General features: G+C 39.2%; 3 protein-coding genes across 7 annotated transcripts; all 3 read right to left on the bottom strand.

Moving 5' to 3' along the window:
• Positions 1–364: 364 nt before the first annotated feature.
• Positions 365–9,303, bottom strand: LOC115401890 (uncharacterized). Of its 2 annotated transcripts, XM_030110269.1 has the most exons (8): positions 9,214–9,287; positions 3,424–3,744; positions 2,983–3,270; positions 2,745–2,864; positions 1,883–1,908; positions 1,049–1,108; positions 816–887; positions 365–685 (listed from the first exon to the last, which is right to left on the bottom strand). In XM_030110269.1, exons 1-8 carry the CDS (start codon positions 9,272–9,274, stop codon positions 629–631), a joined length of 1,005 nt encoding a protein of 334 aa, XP_029966129.1. In that variant the 5' UTR covers positions 9,275–9,287; the 3' UTR covers positions 365–628. The 2 variants fall into 2 exon arrangements, with proteins under 2 accessions (XP_029966129.1, XP_029966130.1); XM_030110270.1 differs by lacking the exons at positions 365–685; positions 816–887; positions 1,049–1,108; ... (2 more) ...; positions 2,983–3,270; positions 3,424–3,744 and adding exons at positions 5,767–7,080; positions 7,269–7,297; positions 7,377–7,478; positions 7,769–8,068; positions 8,223–8,537 and having other exon boundaries at positions 9,214–9,303.
• Positions 9,304–10,984: 1,681 nt separating this feature from the next.
• On the bottom strand, positions 10,985–16,235 carry LOC115401893 (uncharacterized). 2 transcript variants are annotated; one of them, XM_030110273.1, is made up of 6 exons: positions 16,132–16,235; positions 14,073–14,390; positions 13,618–13,917; positions 12,361–12,462; positions 12,253–12,281; positions 10,985–12,064 (listed from the first exon to the last, which is right to left on the bottom strand). In XM_030110273.1, the coding sequence occupies exons 1-6, from the start codon at positions 16,175–16,177 to the stop codon at positions 11,999–12,001; spliced, it is 861 nt and encodes a 286-aa protein (XP_029966133.1). In that variant the 5' UTR covers positions 16,178–16,235; the 3' UTR covers positions 10,985–11,998. The 2 variants fall into 2 exon arrangements, with proteins under 2 accessions (XP_029966133.1, XP_029966134.1); XM_030110274.1 differs by lacking the exon at positions 16,132–16,235 and adding an exon at positions 14,881–14,945.
• Positions 16,236–17,929: 1,694 nt separating this feature from the next.
• Positions 17,930–25,507, bottom strand: tmem181 (transmembrane protein 181). 3 transcript variants are annotated; one of them, XM_030110265.1, is made up of 17 exons: positions 25,156–25,507; positions 22,710–22,813; positions 22,391–22,461; positions 21,080–21,170; positions 20,877–20,995; positions 20,619–20,735; positions 20,456–20,536; positions 20,248–20,347; positions 19,944–20,074; positions 19,772–19,863; positions 19,625–19,682; positions 19,377–19,479; positions 19,236–19,287; positions 19,071–19,153; positions 18,895–18,984; positions 18,614–18,680; positions 17,930–18,501 (listed from the first exon to the last, which is right to left on the bottom strand). In XM_030110265.1, the coding sequence occupies exons 1-17, from the start codon at positions 25,287–25,289 to the stop codon at positions 18,420–18,422; spliced, it is 1,575 nt and encodes a 524-aa protein (XP_029966125.1). In that variant the 5' UTR covers positions 25,290–25,507; the 3' UTR covers positions 17,930–18,419. The 3 variants fall into 3 exon arrangements, with proteins under 3 accessions (XP_029966125.1, XP_029966124.1, XP_029966126.1); XM_030110264.1 differs by having other exon boundaries at positions 17,930–18,504; positions 25,156–25,503; XM_030110266.1 differs by lacking the exon at positions 25,156–25,507 and adding an exon at positions 23,092–23,219 and having other exon boundaries at positions 17,930–18,504.
• Between the last annotated feature and the right edge of the window lie 280 nt (positions 25,508–25,787).

Genomic DNA, 25,787 nt, shown 5'->3' with positions numbered 1-25,787 from the left:
CGGGCACACAACGGCAGCCAGGCTTCTATTCTGCTGCTTCCATGCTGGACAGGACAGGTTAAGAAAAATAAAAATATTTAGAAGGCTTTACTTTCCAGGCTGCAGGTTCCATGCTCAGCTGGCTTCTGTTACTTCCCGACATTCGACATCTAGATGTTGCTGTTGCTTCCCACAGATTCATCATTATTAACATGACATTGCTCTCTCTCTTTTTTAATGAACCAAAATAATATAATGTCACCATAAAGGCTTTAATCTTTGAACTTGACTCAAAACTTGACCGATAAGCAAACATTTCAAAACTGAGAAAAAACAGAATAGTAAATCAGTCTGAAACAGAATAATCACTTCAAAACACTTCTTCTTTTTTTTTTTTTTTTTTTTTTTGTAGTTGAACTGTACAGTCGGTGAAATCAACAAATTGGTTTGTACATTCTGGAACTTCGCCGTCAGTGTCTCTCCACTCCACACGACTCGAGTTCAATTGTTCAAGTGTCCTTCAGGTGTGGAGGTCGACGAATTACCAAATTACTTAAGAAAATCAGTAATCAGTAAAGACTACTGACTGCTCCTTCATAAATGACAACAGTCTGACCCCGAGGCATTCTGGGAGTTTTCAGTTTGGTCTTCACCGAGTCCTGACAGTAGAATAAGTCACTTCTTCCACCTTTGTCTCAACTTTGACCTGAGCGACACAAACAAGAGTTTTTATGTGATTCACAGCAAGAAGGTCACTCTTTGATAAACTTTACAGTGTTGGAGTCAGAAGAGTTTATTTCTTTCTTAATGCCACTGTATTAAAAAGAGGGACCTACTTTGTTCTTCTGATGGACCTTTAGATTAGTGAGGCTCACAGTGGCGTAGGTCAGACTGATCTCTGTCTCATCCTGAGTGTGAACACACACGTTTAAGAATAACAAACAGCACAAAAATTAATTATGTCCCAAACAGTCATTGCAAAATATTAGAATCTCAGAGTGACAAAAAGTGTAATTGTTATTATGCTTCTGTGGTTGAAGATTAAATCATATCAAATGAAACGACTTACATTTTTATGATCAGTGGTGTGATGCTCATTCACTGTGGCATAGGTCACATCTGTCTCTTCCTGGAAAACACAGGAGTTTATGGAAAATGTGACCTTTGATGGTTCTTATCAGTGTTTAGGAAACACCTCACTGCTGTCCGATGGAGGCTGATTGATTTTAGTCACTTGGTTTGGATTCAGTGAAAATTTCAATTTTGTTTCCACGGTGACAGAAAACACAGCATACTTTGTTTAGTCACATACTGAAAAAAACCTCCATAGTACGTTGTTGTAGCCGACAAAGGATTATGTGAGTGACAGTCATGAGCAGAGACAGGAGAAACTGAACACAGTGAAAAGTTTCTCTATGGAGAGTCTGCTAATTGTTGCTAAACATGAAAATAAAATCTATTCAACAACAGAACACAACTCTATTTTCAGTCTGTAAATATCTGCTGTAAATCTATTTATGCTGTATAAATCAAACAGAAACTTTCCCTACATTGAACTAAATTAACAACTAACATGTTGATGCTTTTAACTACAGTTTAAATTAAACATACTGTGAATTTAAACTTAAATGACAAATGTCAGTGTAAAGCTTTGAAAGTGTGTGTTTAATACACAAAGTTTTACATGTTTGTATAAAGACTGGAGCAGTTGATCTAAATTTGTTTGGGCTTTTTTCATATTGGATCATTTGAAGCTTCTTTCAGATTCTAATCATTGGGACACAAATCACTGACAGAAACAAATATCTTTCAAGTGCTGGAAATTCAGTTTTATAAAGTGTAGCAAGTGGCACCTTGTGTGGAGCTTTCATGAAGTTATCAGTTCTATTCAGGAAATACTTACCGGGATATTGGCCAGTTTTAGAGCATCTGGAAGAAAGAGTGAGATTTCATACTTTATTCATCAGAACAATCACATGAAAACATGATGTAACTTCAGTTTATGTATTATTTTCATACATTTTCAAGACTGCAATAAGAAGAAGACTTGAACAAAAGGAGAACGTTGAAGCTGTTTTGTACTATTTAAATATTACAGTAATATAATTTTTTTCATGTCCATTTTCTGGTCTGGCTCTACTGAGACCAAGTTCGGCTGTTTTCGACCTCTGAAGTGACGTAAAATGAAACAGAATCAGTCTGAAACCCTGGTTCACATCCAGCTAACAGTCAGCAGCTCTGCAGCACTTTTCACTGCTGTCACTAAAATTCAGTGACGAACAAAGAGTTACTAATTTCAAGAGTGGAATCAGTTTCAGAGAAACACATTACATTATACTGCATTATTCAGAGCTCTGTCTAACAGACAGAACACAAGAGGAAGCAAAAAACTAACATTCACTAAAAATGCTGAGCAGCAAAAATAAAAATATCCTTCTGAAAGAGAAATAAAGTCTGTCAACACAGAAAACTGTAGCAAAAGCAGAAATGAAATGAGGGAGGCATTCACTGACTCAATGTATGATTATTACACGTACATTTCTAATAACAGTGAGTGAGATTTAAAAACAGACAGTCTGAGAGTCAAAACGTAAGCAGAGTAACTCCTAACACTTTGCTGTCTGGTTGTTTTATCTTCTTACAGTATCCAGTAAAGAACATTTAGTCCACTCCCTGACAGCCTTTTAAGTTATTTTGAAAGTGTTGTTGAGTAGAAATAAACTTTATCACTGACTTAAAAGCTGCATTTGTTCAGTTTTACTGACCTTTTGTAGCTTTGGCTTGTTTTCTGCATTTCAGTAGAATAACTGCAATGACAAGTAACAACACCAGCAGCCCGACCACTCCCCCGATGATGAAGACGAAGGCTTTATCACTGGTGGGACCTATCATCAGATCAAGAATGATTAATTAAAGTAAAATAAGTGCTTCATGAAGTAAAGTTCATTCTTTAAGCTCATCTTAAGTTTCCATTGTGATTGAACATGCAGTGTGTTCTTGTACCTGAGGACACAGTTGAGTAGTGAGCCTCGATCTTCACAGCTGTTCTATCAACATACTGGCAGGTGTATCTTCTGCTGTGTTCAGTCTGAAGTTTCACAGTCAGATAAGAAACACAGTTTGTCTGTCCTTCATACTTGAAACCATCACCTTCACCAACCAGCTCAGCTTCCGTCTCGTCCACCCAGCGGAGGCTCCTGGGTTTACACCATCCATTGAATTTCAACAGGGAGCAACTTAATGTTACTTCTTCATCTTTATTTGGATCTGTGTCTGTAGAAGATGATGAAACTAGAAGATAAGAAGTAATATCTGTTCACAGAGCAAAACGTTGAATCTGTAGTAGAAACATCAAACTGTCATTTTTTTCTGTGGTTTTGCAGTCAGCAAGGATTTACAATCAGATTACTGTCAGGAAAAAAAACTAACGTTTAAAACACTCACTTGTCAAAATGTTTAGAAACACCTGTGTGTCCCCTTTAGCGTCCCATGTGTATCTACAGGTGTATTGACCAGCGTCCTCAGCTGTGATGTTTTTGATGATCAGAGAGCAGTTGGTGTGCAGACTCAGTCTGGCAGCTCGAGGTGATCTCTTCTGAACTACTCCATAACGAACATCAGTGAAAGTTCTGCTTGCGTCTTTGTCGTAAAGCCAGTTAATACCTGAACATCTGGTCTCAGATAATGACACCTGAAGACAGGGTAACAAGACATCATCTTCAGGTCTCTGATAGAGATCATAGAAAGAGATGCCTCCTCTGATGCCTGATGGAAAAAGACAAAAAGAAAATGTAACACGATGTGCAAAGGAAAGGAAAAATATTTTATGTTGGAAACATAAACAGCTCGGCTCTGTTAATCTAATCCATTAAATGAAATCAGTCGACAAAGTTGTGACTGAAATTAAGTTAAACTTGACATTCAAATTCTTCAGCAATAAAACTGATAACAAATATTTAAATTTACTGACATCAACTTAAAATATTTACATGTTTCAAACAACCACAAAATCACTGTTAATCTCATCTTTTTTCTCAGTTTCCTGGATTAGAAAATTCTCCTTTATTCAATTCACTTTAAAACAAAAATCAATCTGATACAAATCAAATCATTAGATTATTACTAATCACCAAACTCAGTTTAATCTTGTCCACTAAATCACTTGGATGTAAATTTGCAACACTGAACTACAGATTCTGCTTTTAATCTGATCAAACTTAGAAATGCCTGAAATGTGAGGTTAAATCATGTCAACACACATTTAATGAGACTGGATGAGACACTGTCCCACTAACTAGAAATAACCTGCTCCATAACGAATGACCTAATAACCATCATCTCACTAATATCATGCATTTGTCACACATGGGACCAAGTCACAAATGTGAACGTCTCAAGTGAGTCCCAAGTCATTTTTTCTTGCTTAAGTCATCGGTCAAGTCAAGTCCAAGTCAAGTAAACTTATTTTAATGCTCTGTATCAGAAAATCTTTTTTGTTTTTTATAGCAGATCAATTTACTTTGCCAAGTTTTCAAAACATGTCCATGTCGTAGTCTGATTTTAATCAATATTACAATGTTTTAGCTTGTAACTTCTTCATTTTTGAATCAGTACTTCATTTAGTCTGTCTCGAACAATATTTAACCAACTTTCAAACTTTACTTTTTTAGGTTACTCAGTTATCACAAATATCAAGGTATTCCATCTTTGCAAAGTTTTCTTTTTCAGCCCTTAAGTTTTTAGTGCGTGCAAAACAATCATGTTGCTTGAAAACCTGGGAATCTCATTCCAGGGGTTGATGATAATTACAATGCTGATATGAACAATACATGAACCACCCCTCACTGCAAGCTTTACTAAACAGAAAGGTCTTAAGCAAGCCTTGAAAGCAGAGACTGTGTCAGCCTCCCTAACTCACGTGTCCTCTGATTGGCTGAGAGACCAAAAGCCCCTTTCTGTTTGACTGTGGGGAAAAAAACTCTTGTTTGACAGAGAGCACATAACTGACAGGGTATCGATTTCAATCATACCACTATTTTAAAGCTGTGCTCATATCGGTAACATTTGATTTTACTTTTATACTTGTTAAAACTGAAAACACAAACTCAACAACACTCAAGTCATTCAAGTCATTATGTCTCAAGTCAAGTCTCAAGTCTTTCACTTCCAAGTCAAGTTTCAAGTCTTTAATTTTTCTTCGAGTCAAGTCACAAATCATCAAAACAGAGACTTGAATCAACTTGAGTCTAAGTTACATGACCCAAGTCAACATCTCTATTTGAGCAGATTAATGTTATTATCAACAAAGTTTCCAGACCAGGATCTCTGCAGAGTGTCATTCCACTGACACTGCAGGAGTAAATGTGATTCTTCTTCAAGTGTCCACCACTCTCACAGTTCAAATTAAATGACAAAAGTATCTTGAAAACATTTTAGTATCAAACTATGATATAAGTCACACATAAGAAGAGCCTTACCTCCATTCTGAAGCAGAAAAACCAGCATCAACATGAGCAGAGTCATTTTGTTTCATTCTGTCAACAGGAAATCAATGTGAAGCTTTCTCTCTGAAATGGGGAAATATGGAGTGCTGCAGTTTCCACTGTGTCATGTCAGTGGTGAAATGAAAGGAGAAGTGCCCTGTTTGGTGATAAATCCAGTGAAAACAAGCTGACATGTCCTCCAGACCAATCTGGAGCTTTGAGTTTAAATACTGACCATGAAGAATGTGTTCGAGGGCAAACCACATCATTTTATTGTGAACTGTTGAAAAGTTCAGGCGCATCTCTGAAACTGGAAGCAAAATGTACATACATTCCAGAGAATTGAAAAAATAACCAACCAGGCTGGTGGTTATGGTCAGAAGCCTGAAAAACCACCTCACAAAATGTATGGATGAGCACACGTTCTAGAAATATGAGTCAAAAAAACATCAGTTCTAAGAATAATTCATACTATTCACCTTTATATTTAAAAAAAAAAGACATTTAAAACAAATAAAAAGATAACATTTTAAAACTGAAAGAAATACACGCAATGAAGGGCACTAAAGTGATCAAGTCAGCTCCAACATGAACCACCAGCAAGAAACAGTTGTTTTTCCATTGTTTCTCAAATAAAAAGCCCTAAATGCCACTAACTGAACACTCCAAGCACACTGTGACATCAAAGACTTTGTTTTATAACAAAATTAAAATACATATGCAAAAAGTAACACGCCATCAACATCAGCAACATCTGGAACAAAACCCGACAGTATATATATATCCATGATCCAATACCTCAACATAGTAGGTTCATGCACTGTCTTTTGTCGTCAGTCTTGGGAATTCAAATAAAGTTTGTTGACATTGTAAATCTCACAGGCTTTCGAACGATACATTACTCTTGAATGAGACTTCAGTCATCAGACTTGAGAAGTGCATGTCCAGCGGTTCTCCATCGGAATCTGGCCGAAAGCGGTCAACATTTAAAAAATACAGTCAACTATGCACTTTTTTCCTTTCCACAGATAAAATAAAGGATTCACAAATCAAAATCAGTGGTTTTATGAATGTTTATCATCTGTAAAATAACATAGTCCAGATTTGAGAACTGCAGGTTCAGCAGTTTTTGACCTGGACCTGGTCCGAAGCAGTCTGGCTGTGAAAAATACAGTCAACTATGCTCTCGTTTACATAACAAATCCAAAGAAGGTGTCACAAATCATAAACAGTGTTTTGATGAAAGTTTAACATCTTTAGAATAACCTAGTCCAGATTTGAGAAGAGTAACTACTGTAGTTTTCGATTTGAACCTGTCAGAGTCCATTTTGAGCCTTAAGTTTCTGGCTCTGTAGTCTCAAACCTCAGGGATTGAAAGTAAACATATTTAATCTTCTTTGGATCTGAAACCGACAACCTGTTGACCTCATCTGCATGAAAGAGACATTAATCCTAACATCTATCAGCATGTTCAATTTTTCAGTGAGGAATCAAAACAGTTCATGTTAGCATGGAGAGTTGTTGTTGCTGGAGATCAGAGCAGCGTGGAAGGAGACAGACGCTGTTCTACATTTTCATAGTTCACTGCTCCACCATCATCAGTCTCGATGTAACGAACCTGTAAAATAAAACAGGAAACAATCTGAAAAAGAGGCTTGAAGGGACTGAATAAACTCCGGTGCCTCCAGAGAGTTGCTGCAATGCATCTTCACAATCTGTGATCATCAATACTGATCAAATGAATGATCTCATCAACACAGAACATGTGGATTTAATGTGACGGTTCAATCCTTTGTTTATACTCACTCTGTTGTTTCTGAGCTGCCTGCTGCTTCCTGCAAACAGATCCAGAGTCATACTGAAGTTCAGATTTACAGCTTCAGTCAAATTGTGATCCGATGTGAAAGTTCTCACCTCTGCCTCTGATGATCAGAGCCGTGATGACCATCATGAGGATCAATAATGAGATGCGCAGAGCCCACATGGTGTATCTCAGAGGAGACCAGTCGGTGGAATCTGCAGGAAAAATATAACTCACATTCATATTCATGGAGATTTTGGCTAAAAATCTCATAACCAGGAAGTCATTTGTAAAGACACTATTTCATTCTTGAGATCAAGGTTTGGATTTCATTTCAAGAGAAGACTATTTTTTTCTGCAGTAAAATTTTGAACAGCAGAAGGAAAATTTAGAAATAGTATTAGAATTTCAATTTGTGTCAGATTTCTCGATGATCTGAAAACCCTGATAAAGAAAAACTCATTTTCAAAGGTTCAGTGTGTCATGTGTGTGTTTGAGTCCTCACCTGTTGGTGACACTGAGGACACAGTTGAGTAGTGAGCCTCGATCTTCACACCTGTTCTGTCAACATACTGGCAGGTGTATCTTCTGCTGTGTTCAGTCTGATTCTTCACAGTCAGAAAAGAAACACAGTTTTTCTGTCCTTCATACTTGAAACCATCTCCTTCACCAACCAGCTCAGCTCCCGTCTCATTCACCCAGTGGAGACTCCTGGGTTCACACTGTCCGTCTAATTTAAACAGGGAGCAACTTAATGTCACTTCTCCATCTTTATTTGGATCTGTGTCTGTAGATGACGGTGAAACTAGAAGACAACAAGTAATATCTGTTAACAGAGCAAAAAGTTGAATCTGTAGTGGAAACATCAGACTGCTCTTTTTTTTCTGTGGCTTTGCAATCAGCAAGGATTTACAATCAGATTACTGCCAGGAAAAAAACTGTTTCTTTAAAGCACTCACTTGTCAAAATGTTTAGAAACACCTGTGTGTTCCTGGTGAGATCCTTCGTATTTAGAAAGATGTACCGACCAGCGTCCTCAGCTGTGATGTTATTGATGATCAGAGAGCAGTTAGTGTGCAGAGTCAGTCTGGCAGCTCGGGGTGAGCTCTTCTCAACTTCTCCATTACGAACATCAAGAAATGTTCGTCCATCTTTGTGGTAAAGCCAGTTAATACCTGAACATCCGGTATCAGATAATGACGCCTGAAGACAGGGTAGCAAGACATCATCTCCAGGTCTCTGATAGAGATAGTAAGAGTTGTCTCCTCTGATGCCTGAAGGAAAAAGAAAACAACAAATGAAACATTTTCAACTGAAATTATTTTAAAGTGGAACAATGCAGACCATGACATGATGTCCAAAGCAAGGTCAATTATTTCAAGTTCTAAAAGTTGCTTGAAACCTTTTCAGACACATACTTATTTCTTTCAGTTAAAATTTGTGCCATCGCTCATAATAATTTTTTTTTTTTGTTTTTTTTTTGTTTTGTTCTTCATTCCATTTTTAGAGTACAGAGTTACTTTATTGATCCCAGACTGGGAAATTCAGTGTAATGTAAAAAATGCAAAAACTGAATTTTTACATTTTACTGCTTTCTCTGTTGCTCTATTAATGTTTATTTCATATTCAAACCCATCTGTGATTACAGTAACACACACTCACATTCATACCAACGGATTATATAGATTCTCCAATCAGCCTAAGAAGAATGTTTTCGGGCTTCTGAACTCAGCCAGAGTGTCTGGAGAAAAATCCACGCCGAGGGAGAACATGCAAACTCCACATAAAACCTTACCATGTTCAAACCTTTAGACAAATTGATCCTGACTTTTGGTCAGACTATTCTCTAGGTATTGTCAAACCAAATTATTAAACTGTTTACAATAATTAGTAAAAAGGACATTAATTTAAATACGAGATTAAAAAAAAACATGAAATTAAAGCAATTACCTTCAAACCGAAGCAACAAAATGAGGAAAACTCTCAGTGAAGCCATTTGATGTCTGATCATTTGACACTGAAGATTCTCTGATGCGGAAGTTCACATTTTAAAAAAGCTTTGTCACTTCCTCTTTCTGGTGGAGTTTGCTGAAAATTGTGAGAAATTGCTCCTCTCCTTATTCAGTTGAAACAAATTCAGTTTAAAGTACATTTCCTTTTTATGGTTGAGTTTCTGACTAAAAATAAGATGCACTCATCATCAGACTTGGAAAAAACTACCCTCATCTTTTACCGAAGTCAAAACTAAGTAAAGATCCTGCTCATTGTAAAGTTGGAACTTGTCATATGGATCTGAGTCAGAAACAGAATTGTTGGTCGATCTGCCTGCTCCCTTCAGCCATGATCAAAACAGAAAGTGGCTGCAACTTCCACAAATTTCTCAGAGCTGATTATCCTGATGCCACAAACGTGATGTTCTCACACTGCAGACACACACTGAAGCAGACCCCAGAAGGGAGTCATGGCCAAGTCGTTTCTGTCTTAATGAAGTCCAGAAAGAACCTCAAGCTGGACTTGAACCAGGGACCCCTCACTGTGAGGTGAGCATGCTGAACTCTATACCACTCTGCAGTCCCCAGGTGAAACAAACAGTGACAATGTCAGCTGCATTGGTGTTCTGGATTCTCCAGCATATGAACAGACTCTGACAGAAGAGTCATTTAAGTTGTTTGCAGAAACGTTTCGTGAGTTCTGGGTGTCTGTTTACATGACAACAGTGCTCAGAGTCACTGAGAATGCAAGTTTTGGAAAACAGTTCGCAAGGTGGAGCATTTTGAAAACATTTCAATTCTATGGAAATGAGGGTGCACACGCAAGTTTCCTGAAACGCTGCTACCGTGCAAGTGCACCATGGCAGCAGTAAATCATCCACCTGCACATGCCTGAGTGGGTGTAAAATAACAGCAATGGCAGCCTCCAGATTGACATGACCCCCAGTTTATATTCTTCGAGAACTTTGTCATTTTACAGTTGAATCAACTGCATTAGATCAAATGTAATGTTTTATTATTAAGCGCAATTGAAAATATTTGTTTATTCAATATTTTTAACATTTTACAATAGTTAAAGAAAAGTACACACTCCATCAGTTCACTCATTCTGTCCACCGAGTAATAACAATTTAATTGATAATTGAAATGGTGTCAAATTCTGTGTGCCTTCCTCTGGTAAGGTGCAAAGATTACTGCCCAGAAAAAGAAAAAACAAAAATAAAATAAAAGGAGAGCACTGTTGGGATTTCGCACCATTACTGTTCGAAATTCAACTTAATAAATGTGGCTATCAGTAATAATTAATGATTATCAAAGATAACTATTAATAATTAAAAAATAGGATCTGATTTTCACCAGTTACCCAATTCTTTGTAATCAGTCTTATAAACTTGGTTTACCTATTAATTTGGAATTTTGTTTAATAATTAGATTATTAACAATCACTAATTTTAACAGTAAAACCTGAAGGATGCTGGAGCTCTTGGACAGAAGACATAGACATTCCATTCATAACTGTGAAACATTAACGACCCAAATGATTCCAAAAATTATGTTTATTAACAACAAAGCAAAACCAAACACACAATTCTATCTAGATGTCTATACAAGTCGTGTGTGTGTGTGTGTGTGTGTGTGTGTGTGTGTGTGTGTGTGTGTGTGTGTGGGGGGGGGGGGGGGGGGGGGTGTGGGTGAGAGATGGAGGGTTTATGAGATGGGATGGAGGACTGAGGGATGGAACTACAGATCAAATGAACAGTTTCTTTCGTGTAACCACGAATCCCAACAATTTTTTTACATTATTACTCTCAGCAAAATATATGAGAGTTTTCAGTTTGCGTCCCTCGCCCAGCTTCAGAAAAGAAGCAATGATTGGACTGGTATGATAACGTGCTTCCGACTGTTGTGAAGTCTTGTGCACTTCAATCACCAAGATCAACTTTGAAATACTTGAATGCTTAAACAGAAAACTTTATTTGTACAATTCAGCAACAAGGCAACTCAAAGTGCTTCAAATCAACAAATCTGAACACAATAACATCAATAAAATATACGATGAAGTGAAAATGAAGATATCAAGAAATATGAGAAAAAGACTGAGTAAAATCAAGAGTAATAAAATCATGAATGTAGAAGATACAGTGCATCAATAAACCATAATGAAAGACATCAGCAGATGAAAAAAGTTGGTTTGGAATGTTGGGGAGAATATTTCATGAAGCAACATGTTACTGTAACACTGCTGCCTTCAGAAGTAATGAGTTACTGACTGATTCGCATCATTCAACCAGTAACACAGCAACAGTTATTTATTCAAAATGTTGCTGAGCCGCTGTCTCTCCCTCGCTCTTCCCTGCTCACTGAGCCCAGTGTGAGCTGAAGTTTTTATTTTAATGGTTTCTATTTCACTAAACTTGTCTTTACTTGAGGAGAAGCATCTGATTTAACCTGAACTGACTCAGTCCTCCTGATGAAAGATGATCCACTGTCTGTAATGTTTTATTAACCTGTATCTACAGTAGCTCGGATTCTGCTGAGGGAGGTTTTTTATTTGAATCTTTGGGTTTTCTCTGTAATCCTGTCCTGAAATGACTTGACTGTATTTTTAACAATGATTTCAATTGATTATCATCACACCTCTCAAATAAACATCAGCTTCTGTTTCTAAGAGCTGTCAGAGTTGAGTTGTTGAGTCTGAGGTTTTTAGCTTCAACCTCAAGGATTCAAAGTGAGCATCAACTATTTCATCTTCTTGGATCTACATTTTCATAGTTTACTGCTCCACCATCATCAGTCTTGATGTAACGAACCTGTGAAATAAAACGGGAAACAATCTGAAAAAGAGGCTTGAAGGGACTGAATAAACTACGGTGCCTCCAGAGAGTTGCTGCAATGCATCTTCACAATCTGTGATCATCAATACTGATCAAATGAATAATCTCATCAACACAGAACATGTGGATTTAATGTGACGGTTCAATCCTTTGTTTATACTCACTCTGTTGTTTCTGAGCTGCCTGCTGCTTCCTGCAAACAGATCCAGAGTCATACTGAAGTTCACATTTACGGCTTCAGTCAAATTGTGATCCGATGTGAAAGTTCTCACCTCTGCCTCTGATGATCAGAGCCGTGATGACCATCATGAGGATCAATAATGAGATGCGCAGAGCCCACATGGTGTATCTCAGAGGAGACCAGTCGGTGGAATCTGCAGGAAAAATACAGCTCACATTGATATTCATGGAGATTTTGGCTAAAAATCTCATAACCAGGAAGTCATTTGGAAAGACACTATTTCATTCTTGAGATAAAATATTGGATTTCATTTTTAGAGAAGACTTTTTTTTTGCAGTAAAATTTTGAACAGCAGAAGAAGGAAATTTTAGAAATAGTATTAGAATTTCAATGTGTGTCAGATTTCTTGATGATCTGAAAACCCTGATAAAGACTAATGTAACCCTGGGTTATATAGGGCTTCAAAAATAAAAGCCTATAAATAAAATGTCTTTAGAACAAATACATGGAATTTTAATAAATAGATGAAATCAGTTAAAAAACAGTCATTAAAATGATTGTAAATGCTGTATTTCATGATTGTATGTTAAATGGTTAAAGATGTGTATATTTAAGAGTTTTACATGGTGTATCTCAGAGGAGACCAGTCGGTGGAATCTGCAGGAAAAATACAGCTCACGTTGATATTCATGGGGATTTTGGCTAAAAATCTCTTAACCAGGAAGTCATTTGGAAAGACACTATTTCGTTCTGAAGATAAAGGATTTATGGTATGTCATTGGGGAATAAAATATTTTGATATATTGACCGAAACCTTGAATATATTTCATGAAGTTTGACTATTGAACCAAACTTCTGCATCAGAAGTAATTGTTCAGTCCTCCTTGCTTATAACTGTAACAATGGAGAGGTTGCTGGTGGCATTTAGCCATACTACAATTGAATTTACTATGCCTACCTGTGCCCACAAGGGGGCGCAGAAAACGAGGAGTTTCAGTCAATATAGTCAAACTTTGTACAATCTGTTCAAGGTTTCAGTCCATGTGTTCAAACTTCAATCAATATGTTGAAGGTTTTAGTCTCTCTCTCTCTCTCTCTCTCTCTCTCTCTCTCTCTCTCTCTCTCTCTATATATATATATATATATATATATATATATATATATATATATATATATATATATATATATATATATATATATATATATATATATATATACACACACACATAAGGAACATGTATAAATCTTAACTTATGTGAACTGCAGGTTTTTCTCTAATCTGAAACCCTGATAAAGAAATACACATTTTCAAAGGTTAAGTGTGTCTTGTGTGTGTTTGAGTCCTCACCTGTTGGTGCCACTGAGGACACAGTTGAGTAGTGAGCCTCAATCTTCACACCTGTTCCATTAACATACTGGCAGGTGTATCTTCTGCTGTGTTCAGTCTGAAGCTTCACAGTCAGATAAGAAACACAGTTTATCTGTCCTCCATACTTGAAACCATCACCTTCACCAACCAGCTCAGCTCCCGTCTCATCCACCCAGTGGAGACTCCTGGGTTCACACGGTCTGTCGTATTTGAAGATGGAGCAACTTAATGTCACATCTCCATCTTTATTTGGATCTGTGTCTGTAGATGATGATGAAACTAGAAGATAACAAGTAATATCTGTTAACAAAGCAGAAACTGGAATATCTATCTGTAGTAGAAACATCAAGAATGTGATTTTCTCTGTGGTTTTCCAATCAGCAAGGATTTACAATCATATTATTGTCAGGAAAACAAATGGTTTCAATACTCACTTGATAAAATGTTTAGAAACACATGTGTGTCCCAGTTAGACTCCTCCAGAAAGCCACAGGCGTACTGACCAGCGTCCTCAGCTGTGATGTTATTGATGATCAGAGAGCAGTTAGTTTGCAGACTCAGCCTGGCAGCTCGGGGTGACACCATCAGAACTTCTCCATCGATAACGTCAATACAATTTCTTCCATCTTTCATGTAACACCAGTCAATATCTGAACATCTGGTCTCAGAGAATGATGTGTGAAGACAGGGCAACAAGACATCATCTCCAGGTCTCTGATAGAGATGATAGAAAGAGTCGTCTCCTCTGATCCCTGATGTAAAAAGAAATGAACAAGTGAAACATTTTTTGTAAAACAATGCTGGCCATAATATGTTTTGTTAAGTGAGGCCAAATAATTTATGTTGTAAGAGTTGCCTGAAACCTTTTTCACACTCAAATAAAATGAAAGTTATGCATGTAACTACAGTTCTATGAATCCTGGTTGACCGTTAGACGTCAGTACTGAAAGCACTGAATGTTCCCCTTTGCGCATGCGAAGATAGAGTATGTATACCAACAAATGTCACTTGTTTCCCCTGAGTGACCCAGGAACAACAAGTTCTGGTGTCCAACCCCAGATTTGATTCCTACAGAAAAAACAAGGTTTGTGAGTGACAGAAGGCTCTGGCGGTCATCTGGGATACATAGAACCGTAGTTACATTCGTATTTTTCATTCTATTTCATCCCTACCGACCGCCAGACTGGTGCTGAACACACTGAATGATCTATCCCAACTCAGTCAGGAGTCCCACAGACCAACCTCACTGAGAAGCCTCTGCAGAGCCAAGGATCATGCCAAGTGGATGGTGAATAGTGGCATTCATGCTGCTCCACCTAGAAAAAGGTGCCGGTGTCGCCCAGGAGGCAGCAGAACATATGTCGACCAGGGAACTCAGCTCAGGACAGCCCAAGGTGTGGAAACCACTGTGGTGGAGTGGCAGCACATAATCAATGGTAGAGGGCGGTTCGCAACCTGACAAGAATGGCGAAAGGTACCCACAATCCAGTGGGATTAGCGCTGCTTGGAGAGAGCAGAGCCACCGTCAGGGCCTCCATAACAAGCTGTTCGGAGGAACGAATGCCCATGGTAGTGTCAACATAGCATCCCAGAGCCCTTACTGGGCACAAAAGTTCCACCCGGTCTCTAGGGACGCCCAATAGGCAGGCATAACATGCAATATAGGCTAAATAGACTGTGGACCCGACGGCACCTGCAGGAAAAGGACAACCCTAATACTGGGTGCCACTCCAGGCATGATGGGCTGATAAAAAGAAGTGTGTGCGGCCACCAAGAATGTGGTATTGCCCTTTGTAGCCAAGAGCCCATGGGGGAGGCTGAGACACACCACCCAGCACTAAGTACAGGTCCCTTGCTGGGTCTGTGGGGCTCTCGGGGGTGAAACCTCAGAGCTCAATTGAGAGAGCCCATTGAGACGCAGACCCCTACGCAGACCCTACGCTAAGGCTTGACGCGCACCTCCCAAAAATCCTAACTACACGTCGTGTCGACACATGGTGATGTGAACGTCGAGGGCTCCGCTATCCAGAGGTCAGGAGTGATGAAATAGAACTCATTTCCCACAGATAACGTTTGTGTCGTCGCTCAAAATAAAGCTTGTGATTGTTCTTTGTGCCGTTTTACATTTTACTGGTTTCTCTGTCGCTTTGTTAGAAATGTTTTAATATTAGAACCCATCTATGATTACGGTAAGACACAGTCACATTCGTACCTACAGATCATGAGGATTAACCAATCAGCCTAACTAGTAGAATGTCCTTGGACTTTTAAACTCAGCCAGGATGTCTAGAGAAAAATCCACGTCCAGGGGGAACATGCAAACTCCACATGAAATCTTACCATGTTCAAACACTTAGACAAATATATCCTGCCTTTTGGTCAGATTATTTTTCTAGATATTGTCAAAACAAACTATTGAACTGTTTGTTTATTTTGGAAAGAACAATAATTTAAAAATGACCATTAGAAAAAACATGAAATTAAGGGAATTACCTTTAAACTGAAGAAACAAAACGAGGAAAACTCTCAGTGAAGCCATTTGATGTCTGAATCATTTGAAACTGAAGATTCTCTGATGCAGAAGTTCAGTTTTAAAAAGACATGATATTTCCTCTTTGTGGTGGACTTTGATGAAAAATGTGTGAAACTGTTTCTCATCTTACTCGGTTGGGAGAAACCAGTTTAGTTTGGAGTACATTTCCTCTTTATCGCAGAGTTTCTGAGTAAGAACAAGATGTACCGAAAACTGTTTTATCACCTGAGAAATATCTCTGAAGTCAGAAAAATGTTGTCCAAGTCAGATTTTGAGCTAATCATTCATGCTTTTATTTCATGCCGTATTGATGATTGTAATTCACTTTTAGCATGACTGCTATAAAAAAAACTTCAAACCCGACAAAACCCTGCAGCTGGACCAGTGACAGGTGTGTTCAGAACAACCCACATTACCCCAGTTCTGTCTAGTCTTCGATTGACTTTAAAACCTTAGTTCTGACTGCTCGAGCATTGCATGGCGAATTCCCCCACCACATGGCAAACTTGTTGTGCCCCTACGCCCCTGCTCCTTTGGATCTTCAGGCCAGAAACTTCTGAAGATCCTAAAGACTCACTTTAAAACCCAGAGAGGCCGATCCTTTCAGGCTGTTGCCCCCGCTCTCTGAAACAACTTGGACTTGAAGATTGTTTTTTCAGGGAAGCTTTCAGCTGAATATTTCACTGGATAGATATATGAATCACTGTATGTATGTCGTTTACATTGTTCTGTACAGCACTTTGTGAATTTATATGAGTCGAGCACTTAATAAAAAAACTTCACTTACTTGACACTCATCATCAGAGATGTAAAAACTATCCTCATCTTTTACTGAAGTCAACACTAAGCAAAGATCCTGTTAAAGTCCTAAATTAAAAATGTTATATTATTTTTCGGACAAAAAGATAAAAGATAAAAAGTCACAGAGAATGCTTTTTTTTAAACAGTTCCCAAGGTGGAGCATTTTCAAAACTCTGACTCCAGGAAAAGAACAAACCTTCCTGAAATGCTACCGTGCACGTGCACACCGTTGGGAGCAGCACCACAAAAAGTGCATCAAAAGGCGCATAAAATTCAGGAATTGCGTGCAATGACATTTCTTGGCATTACGGTAAACCATCTTCGAGAAAATCCACAAAAACTGGACATGTTGTAGTTATTAAGTGCAATTGATTTAACTCAACTAGTGTCTGAATATACTTCATTTTATTTACACTTGACATGATAAAGCTCCATGTACAGCGTCTTTATGAATGAACAAATATTTCAAAAACACCTTTACCCAACAAAAGCCACTTCCACAGTTAAAAAAAAACCAAACATGTACATTTCAGTGAAATCATTTACAAAGCTGAGACCACAGTTCAATGACACAAAAAAAAACTGAGTGATGTCAGGACAAGGCACCATTTCCATTAAAATACAGATATGTAAAGAACAGAAACACCTTTGTGTTGGCTTTTTACTGTCCATCAGCCCCAGTTTCAGAAAACAAAAGAACAAGCCCCACATTGTTGGCAATATACGCAAAGTTATCATTACAAATTATGTTGACAAAAAGGCAACATTTATTTGGCCAGTAGTGTCAGTTCTGTACATGCTGGGTTAAGAAATGTTCACCATGATCCGTCAGTAGTTCAAAAACCATCAATCCATGTGGTCGGGTCAGTATCAAATCACTTTTTGGCAAATAAATACAATTCTTGAAAAGTGCAATTACAAAGCTGTTCCACAAATATTAAGAGGAGTGGTATCTTCTTAAGGCTCTCTCTGAAATTTTTTATTATTTTTTTTTTTTTTACAGCTAAAGATCAAAAGGTCAGAGACAAACTTGTTATTCTCAAGCTGTCAGAGAGCAAAAAAGGAATGACGAACACAAGAACACAGGAATACAGGAGTGGTTCAACACAAAGCCAGGAATAGGACGAGTTCATGTTTTCTCATCACTTATAATTACAAAGTTGGAAAGTAATGTTCCTCACCAGCAGAAAAACTTCAGAAATAGACCAAATCGTATCTGTTTAAATGAATCTTGAGGGAAAAGAAAAGAAAGGAGTGGCTGCACACACCACCCACTGAGAGAACAATACATTCAGCAGACATGTAATTCATCATCTTAAAAATATATTTATATACACTTAAAGAATCTCATTTTCTTTATCCAATGCAAACGCAGCATATTTTGCACAAGCAGTTCGATTTTTGCAGATGTGAACACAGGATGAATGAAACGCCGCTCGGAGGCACATCAGTCGCTGTCGCTCTCGTCCTGGTACTTGGCGGTTGCTTTGATGGCACGTCCGTTTTGTAAAGGCATGTCTTCATAATCACTTCTTGATGAACATACAAAAAAAAAACAAAAAACAGGTTCATTCATATATTTTTTGTTTTATAGAAGAAGTGCAGTTTAAGGAAAAGGTTAGAAATGAGCGAAACACGTACCCGTATATGACTTCGTCATCGGAGTCATTTAGCATGGAGAAAGCTGGGTTGTCCTTCAACTGGGAGTCTGGGAAGACAAAACGATTTGGATCAAACCATTATTTTCTACTTAGTGGTTCCCAACATGGTTCCCCCCCAAACCTAAAAGCTCAACTTGATGTGTAATGTGTGTTTGTTGCCAGTCAGACACTAGAAATCGGAGGGTTTTGAGACACTGCAGCGAATGAGGGAGGGGAGACACACTCTAATTTACACAACGGCAGACTGTGAGGAGTACCTACCATAAAAGGCGTTTTTCGAAGGAGAGTACACGAATGCTAAAGTGTACAGATAAAAGTTGAGCAGGCCATAGAAGGACAAGAATTCAGCTGGTACATCTGGAGTTAAAGAATAAAGCAGACTGAAAACATCAAGGTGACACCATCACAACTCAAACTAAACACTGGTGAAAGGATATAGTTTTGGTAATGAGTTGACAATTCAGCCACAAAATTGTCCTGAAGAGCCTTGGCGCCAAACCTCAGATAGAGGATCACCATACTGGAGGAAAGAAAGGGAATAAAATGATGAGGACACAAGTCTTCAAAGGATTTAAACTACATCCAGGTGAGTCTGAACAAACCTTATTACGAGGACCACAAATGTGAGCGCGGTCAAAAACTTGAGCCGGAGATCTGGGGAGTGAAACGACAGCTTGTTAATATCAGAATGAGGAAGTGCTGGAGTCGCAGTGTATGCAGAGACGCCAGGTGAGCTGCAGTACCTGAGTAAGGCATGTTCTTGAGCTCAGAACAGGCTCTGACAATCAGGAAGATCAGGTAAAGGACGTAGACGGCAATTACAACCAGGAAGAAGACCTTCATCCCCTGGACAAACAACAAAATCCCCGAATAAACCGTGACTTCCACACATCAGGGCTCACATCTGCTGACTCAAACACTGAAAACTCCTCTTGTTCTTTCATCACAGGTTGTTCACAGTAATAACAAAATGGTACTAAACTGATCTCACCTCAAAGTTTGCTATGTCCACTTTGTATGAATACGTCGGATCCTGGAGCTCATAAACCCTGAAATGTTAGGAAAGAAAGGCAGATCTGTTCAGTCACGTCAGAAATCCATCAGAGGAGAATGAATGAACGATCCATGCTGCACGTACGTTTGCCAGATGCCGAGCGTGACGGCCGAGAGCCACAGGAGCCCTACGATGATCAGCTTCGGTAAGTAGAACGTGAGGAATTTCCTCTCACCCTGGAAAAGCAACACGTCTGTAAACAATCTGAGACAAATAAAGCCCAGAGTGAAAATGTGAGCGTGGGAAGTGCGCAAACCTGCACTCTGATGCCGTGGTACACGCAGAGCCAGAAGAGCAGCAGAGCGCACAGGAAGAGGGCCTGGAAGAAAGCGTCCAGCGTCCCCGGAAACCAGCTGTTCACCAGGAAGGACAGCGGGAAGAAGGGATCTGAACACAAAAAAAAAAAAGTAAAAATCCAGAGTGAGTAAACAAGCAAGAGGAACGATGCTAAGACACTTCCTGATGACAGTGGATGGAATGTTTGGAGCTGCTGCCCTCTGGTGGCCAAAGGATGTGAAGCCCTTGTAATGAAAGGTAAAGAGAATGAAAGAGAAACTGACCGTTGTAGAGCAGCAGCAGCGGCAGCAGAATGGACATCCACTTCTGCTCGATGCCCCAGTCCCTCATCGAGAACTTCCTCAGGGAATGAGCAAACAAACACTGGGACAGGAAGGGAACATTTAGTTATACCATTAACATTCAATCCAACTGACTTGTGTGTTTTTTCAAGTTAATATCTGAAAACAGAAACGTAAAGCTCGCTCTTACCGTCACCATGAAGGTCAAAACCACAAAGACGAAGCGAAACCAGATTTCCACTTGTGAGAAGGTCGGATTGTAGGTTTTCCACTGAGAAAGAAGGGAAACGAGTCTGAGTCCCGAAAGCTGCAACGACTGAAAACACATCGGCGGATCCACGGCGTTCACGTACCACGAACTTAACCTTCAGCTCATATTTAATTTTTTCCAGGCCCTGGAAGCTGACCACCGCCCGGTACTGGGTGTAGTTCAGGTAGGCCAGATGCAGCACGATGATCTCGTCGCATTTCTGGAAGGTGAGACAAAAACCACACGGAATGGCTTCTTTCACCAGGCCAAACAGAACCGCCTGAAATTACGAGCGCTGCTGCATTCCCCACAGGACGGAGCAGAGCAGATTAGGAGTAGAACTCGGCGTGTCGATACGTACAGCTCCGCAGTGCAGCGTCCGGGACTTCTGCTGCGTGTTGTTGCTGTGCGTCACGCAGGCGTCCTGCATGACCCCCTTCAGCCCCACGCTGATCTTAAAGTCCTGCTTGAAATCTCCCACTGGAAAAGACATTTCACAGCTGCCGTCATCGACGCAAAGCCAACCACACATTCAGGGTGTTTTCTTTTGCTTTCTCTTCTTACTGGTGCTGTTTTCAGCTTGCATCACGCAGGTGAGCCACAGCTGCTGGTTGTAGGTGGTGAGAGGAGGAGAACGCAGATTGAAGGGCCCAGTCTGTGAAGACGCAACAATTTGAAATCATTAAAAACATTTATTACTTACTTTAAGTCCATAAGGTAACTGTGTGGCAGAAGCACAGAGTGTCGCCACCAAAGCAAATAAACTCGCCTACACTTCAGGATAGGGTCCTGATACCAGGGGTGTGTCAGTTGACATGGTTTTAAAGGAATACTCCGAAGATTTTGGACCCACGCCCTATCCCTATCATTTTTATAGTGAGAGAAGATCATACATACCTTTATTGTCTCTTTGCGTCCAGCGGCTGGCTCCCAGCTGTTAGCATCGTAGTTAGCTTAGCTCAGCTGCTGGAGGTGAAGAGGAAACAGAGCCGGACTGACGAAAGTGGACAAAATACTCCTCACAGTGATCGAGGGGACGGCGTATTAGCACGTGAAGTAAATCCGAATGGTTATAAAACATTTTAAAAGACGTGTTTTCTTTTAAAACCGTTTAAATAACGTTTTGATACACACAGACCTGCACATGCGCAGTGCTCCGTGGAAGGATATACCGGAGCACAGCATTAGAAGCCATAGACTCGGCCGTTGTGCGCCGGTATATCCTTCCACGGAGCACTATGCTTGTGCAGATCTGTGTGTATCAAAACGTTATTTTAACGGATTGAAAAGAAAACACGTCTTTTAAAATGTTTTATAACCATTCGGATTTACTTCACGTGCTAATACGCCGTCCCCTGGACCACTGTGAGGAGTATTTTGTCCACTTTCGTCAGTCCGACTCTGTTTCCTCTTCACCTCCAGCAGCTGAGCTAAGCTAACTACGATGCTAACAGCTGGGAGCCAGCCGCTGGACGCAGAGAGACAATAAAGGTATGTATGATCTTGTCTCACTATAAAAATGATAGGGATAGGGCGTGGGTCCAAAATCTTCGGAGTATTCCTTTAATGAAGATTTAGAAGATTTATCTAATCAACCGATAGTCCGTGATCTGACTTTCTCACGCTTTAATGTCTCACATGCATGTTGCACAGCTTACAATGAATTTACTTTTATCTACATTTGTAAAATGCAAATTAAATGTTATTTTATTATAGAAACATTCCAAAATAAATATCAAAAAAAAAAAACCTTCCCAGATATATGCCATTTCAGTCCCTAATCACTAAATACATTTTGAAATTAGAAGTCATGAACAACAAACTAACAAATTATTTACATTTTTACTTTCCAAAATCTGATGAGGAATGTCTTACCTTAACAGAATCATTTTGAGAAGCAAGACATTGATCACCATTGTGTTCTTGCTCAGCAATGATCCTCGGGCCTACAAATAAGAAGGATGACATTTTTTTTTCTTACTTTGACATGACTCAAATGTATCTGATAGTATGTTTTCTTATTTCTTAGCAATGGGCAAAAATGTTATTCAATGTTATTCAATGTGAAACCTAAACATGTCATCCCTGTTCTTAAACCAATGCGTCAATGAGTTCGCCCGTCTCAGAGCAGTAAGCCTGGGTGTTCAGAGTACATATTTGCAGGGTGTTTATCAGCGATGTTTATGAGTCTCACCTGCGATCCCGATAAAGACTGTGAGGCCGAAACAGATCAGGAACACCACGAAGACCAAGACGAAGTGTCTTTTAGACAGAGTGTAGAGCCGCATGGGAGCCAGTCTGACACACACAGAAGCAGAGACATGCGTAAACACACCCCGGACAATCCACACAACTGAGAGATTAAACCAGGAGGGGTGAGATCTCTTCGGAAATATTAATCTTGCGGTTGATATTCTGAGTTTACATCCTGCACGGATGTCAACACTGTTAGCATCAGTGCTAATCTGCGCTAGCAGTGACAGAATGTAAAAAGAGTTATTTTAACGCCCGATCTCAGACGTCTGAACATCGGCGACACATCTCGAGTGTGTCCGCTACACGGTCCGGACACTTACAGCTCCATTTCTGTGGCTTTGTAGTCTCTCCGGCGATAAAAGAAACGCTAAAGCCTTCGCTGCGGAGCTACATCCGTGTTGGTTTCCACATCAGCCTGCGACAACTGGAGGGCGACGTCACCGGGTGGGCGGGGCCATAGAGTGTGACGTCAGCGTGTTTTAAAATCAATTTATTTATTTTAAAGCGTTTTCAAACACTTAATAACTCCCACAAGCACATTTCAATATGGCTTGATACTATGGAATAATAATTAAAAAAAATACATTTTGTTGGTCTCTTCAAAAAATTTAAATGGAATTGTGAAAAAAATTATAAAAAATATCACAAGATTATTAAAAAGAAATTTCACTAAAGTACTCAAAAACTACAATGCAAAATTTAAATTTCGAATCAATATGCCGTAATGAAAGTCATATTATGGCCATGTCTTTTGAAGAGTTACTCTATGCAGCCCCAAAAAGGTTAGAATGATGTGGAGACTTAAAAAAAAAAAGACAAGAGGCATTGATTTGTATTTCCTGTAAACCCTGTGTTTCATTCACAATACTACATATCAGATGGGGAAATTAAGAAATCTTATTTCATAACAAACTGTAGCTCTTTTTGAATTTAACAGCAGCAACACAAAAGGAAAAGTTGGGACAGAGGAAAGAAAAGGAATTAAAGAAATGCAAGGTCAAGTTGAGAACTGAGGCTCATTTAAATTCAACTGAAAAAATGAAAAAGTGCTCTGTTTTTAGATCAATAGTGCCTTGCAGGTTTGTCACCGGTGCACAAAAGTTAAAAAAACGAAAAAAACAAAAAACAAAACAAAAAAACAAAACAAAACTAGATTTGTAATGTTATGGGGTTGGAATGTAAGGACAGCATCAATGATGGAAAAAGGAGGTCTTCCAGAGCATGCTTCCCATATTTCAACAGGGCATTGCTTTGATCCAACAGGTACAGGTGCTCAGTCAATCCATCTGCAGTCCTCTTGTTTCACCAGTGCAAACATTTGGCACACCAAAATCTCCAGGGAGAAAGATGCAGGGCTGAAACTTTTCACTTCCCAAACTTTTACAGACTGTTGTTTAAAGGAGATCCAATAAAACACAAAGGTAAATACCAAGTAGTCTCAGCTTTTTTGAATAGGTTACTCTCAAATTTATCAGGAGCTCATGATTTTCATGAAAGTGTACAAAACTGTCTACTTTCCACATCTGACATGTTGACATGCAAAACTGCAGATATCACATCCTTACAAGAAAAAAGGTGAACGTTTCATTTAGTCAGTTATCAAAACAGCTTTAATACTTTTCAAATACTCCCATCCCAAACAAAGTGCAATCTTAATATTTAGACTGTAAAATCAAAGAGTCATCGAGCTATTTTCTACTTTTCCTTTTTTTATAAGATGGGGAAAATGATGTTGAAACGTGTTGATGTCTGTTTCATTGTTCCTGATGTTGTTCAAGAGTAATACAGCAGTAAAATTGTATTTGAAAACATCAATAGACAAGTTTTATCATATTACACACATCACGCATAAGCTGTTTATCTTTCCATCAAACTATAGATTTTCTTTTATTTATTCTCCGTTGAATGCTGATTGTAATCGCCTTGATTTATTATATTTTATTTACTTCCTTGTAAAGCACTGCAAATTGCCTTGCGTTTGAATGGTGCTATATAAATAAATTTGCCTTTCCTTTTAAATAAATAACAATCCCCCAAAACCGTACACACACGAAAATGTTACAAAAACGTTACTTTTATGTTCAAAACTTGATATTCTTATTAAACTAATATTAAACTTATATGTTGTATGGAGAACCTACAGCCTGGGACATGGGAATAAAATGACTATGGGAGAAAACAGAAGGCCCGTGTCTTGTTTAAATAAGTGTGTGTGCACTGTGTGGATGTTATGTGGGCTACAGGAACATTTACACATCACAGGTTTGGTCTGGTTTTGATGTGTTTTTCATATGCGAGCAGATTTCGTCTCACAATGCAGAATCAGCAGTCATCACACACACACACACACACACACACACACACACACACACATACACACACACCTGTAAAATCGATCATCTCGGTAGGGTGTCAGGTCCTCCTTCAGCTCCTTGTAGGCCTCCTGCACCTTCCTGCAGAAGTACTTCAGCTCGCTGTAGAGAGGGTTTTCCAAGCCGGCCGTGTATTCGGTGTCCATTGTGCGCACCCGGGAAAAAAAATGGCGATGAGGAAAATAATCCGCGGCTCTCAGTGAACAGCGCGCCGACCTGCCCGCATTGTTGGCCTCGTTTCATCCAAAGTGCAGCCGAAGCTGTTTGATTGTCAATGAAAGACAAGAGAGGAGGGACGATAAAAGGCTGAAGCCAAAGAGATGTGGGCGGACACACGGAGCCGACACGCAGGAGGGCGGTCAGCTGATCCCGGTTCAGCACCACGGACAGAGACAGCAGGACACAGCCGCCCAAACCCACGCCAGAGTCTATCCCTCATCCAGAATATAATCAACAGTCATAACACCATTTAAAGGTTGCTGATAGTAACAATAAACGATTAAAAACATAAAAGAAAAAAGAAAAACACAATTTAGTCATTTCCTGCATAAAATGAGGCGTTCACGTGTAACTCGGAAATGGGAACGCTCTGAAAGGTCCTCGTAGAGCAAAATGTGGATGTCCCATTTCCACATCTTTAGCAA

Source organism: Salarias fasciatus, chromosome 15 (assembly GCF_902148845.1).
Source record: "Salarias fasciatus chromosome 15, fSalaFa1.1, whole genome shotgun sequence".
NCBI classification, from domain to species: Eukaryota; Metazoa; Chordata; class Actinopteri; order Blenniiformes; family Blenniidae; genus Salarias; species Salarias fasciatus.
This window is presented reverse-complemented; position numbering and strand designations above follow the sequence as displayed.

Bases quoted from the DNA above. Each gene is read 5' to 3' on its own strand.
- LOC115401890 (XM_030110269.1), bottom strand. From the start codon at position 9,274: ATGATCAGACATCAAATGGCTTCACTGAGAGTTTTCCTCATTTTGTTG. The intron at 3,745-9,213 runs GTAATTGCTTTA...TTTTTCCATCAG, and splicing joins TTTGTTGCTTCGGTTTGAAG to GCATCAGAGGAGGCATCTCT. The intron at 1,109-1,882 runs GTAAGTATTTCC...TGTGTTTTCCAG, and splicing joins TAAAACTGGCCAATATCCCG to GAAGAGACAGATGTGACCTA.
- LOC115401893 (XM_030110273.1), bottom strand. From the start codon at position 16,177: ATGGCTTCACTGAGAGTTTTCCTCGTTTTGTTTCTTCAGTTTAAAG. The intron at 12,463-13,617 runs GTGAGGACTCAA...TTTTTCCTGCAG, and splicing joins GTCCTCAGTGGCACCAACAG to ATTCCACCGACTGGTCTCCT. The intron at 12,282-12,360 runs GTGAGAACTTTC...ATCTGTTTGCAG, and splicing joins TCTGATCATCAGAGGCAGAG to GAAGCAGCAGGCAGCTCAGA.
- tmem181 (XM_030110264.1), bottom strand. From the start codon at position 25,289: ATGGACACCGAATACACGGCCGGCTTGGAAAACCCTCTCTACAGCGAG. The intron at 20,537-20,618 runs GTACGTGAACGC...CTTCTTTCTCAG, and splicing joins AGCTGAAGGTTAAGTTCGTG to TGGAAAACCTACAATCCGAC. The intron at 19,683-19,771 runs GTACGTGCAGCA...CTAACATTTCAG, and splicing joins ACGCTCGGCATCTGGCAAAC to GGTTTATGAGCTCCAGGATC.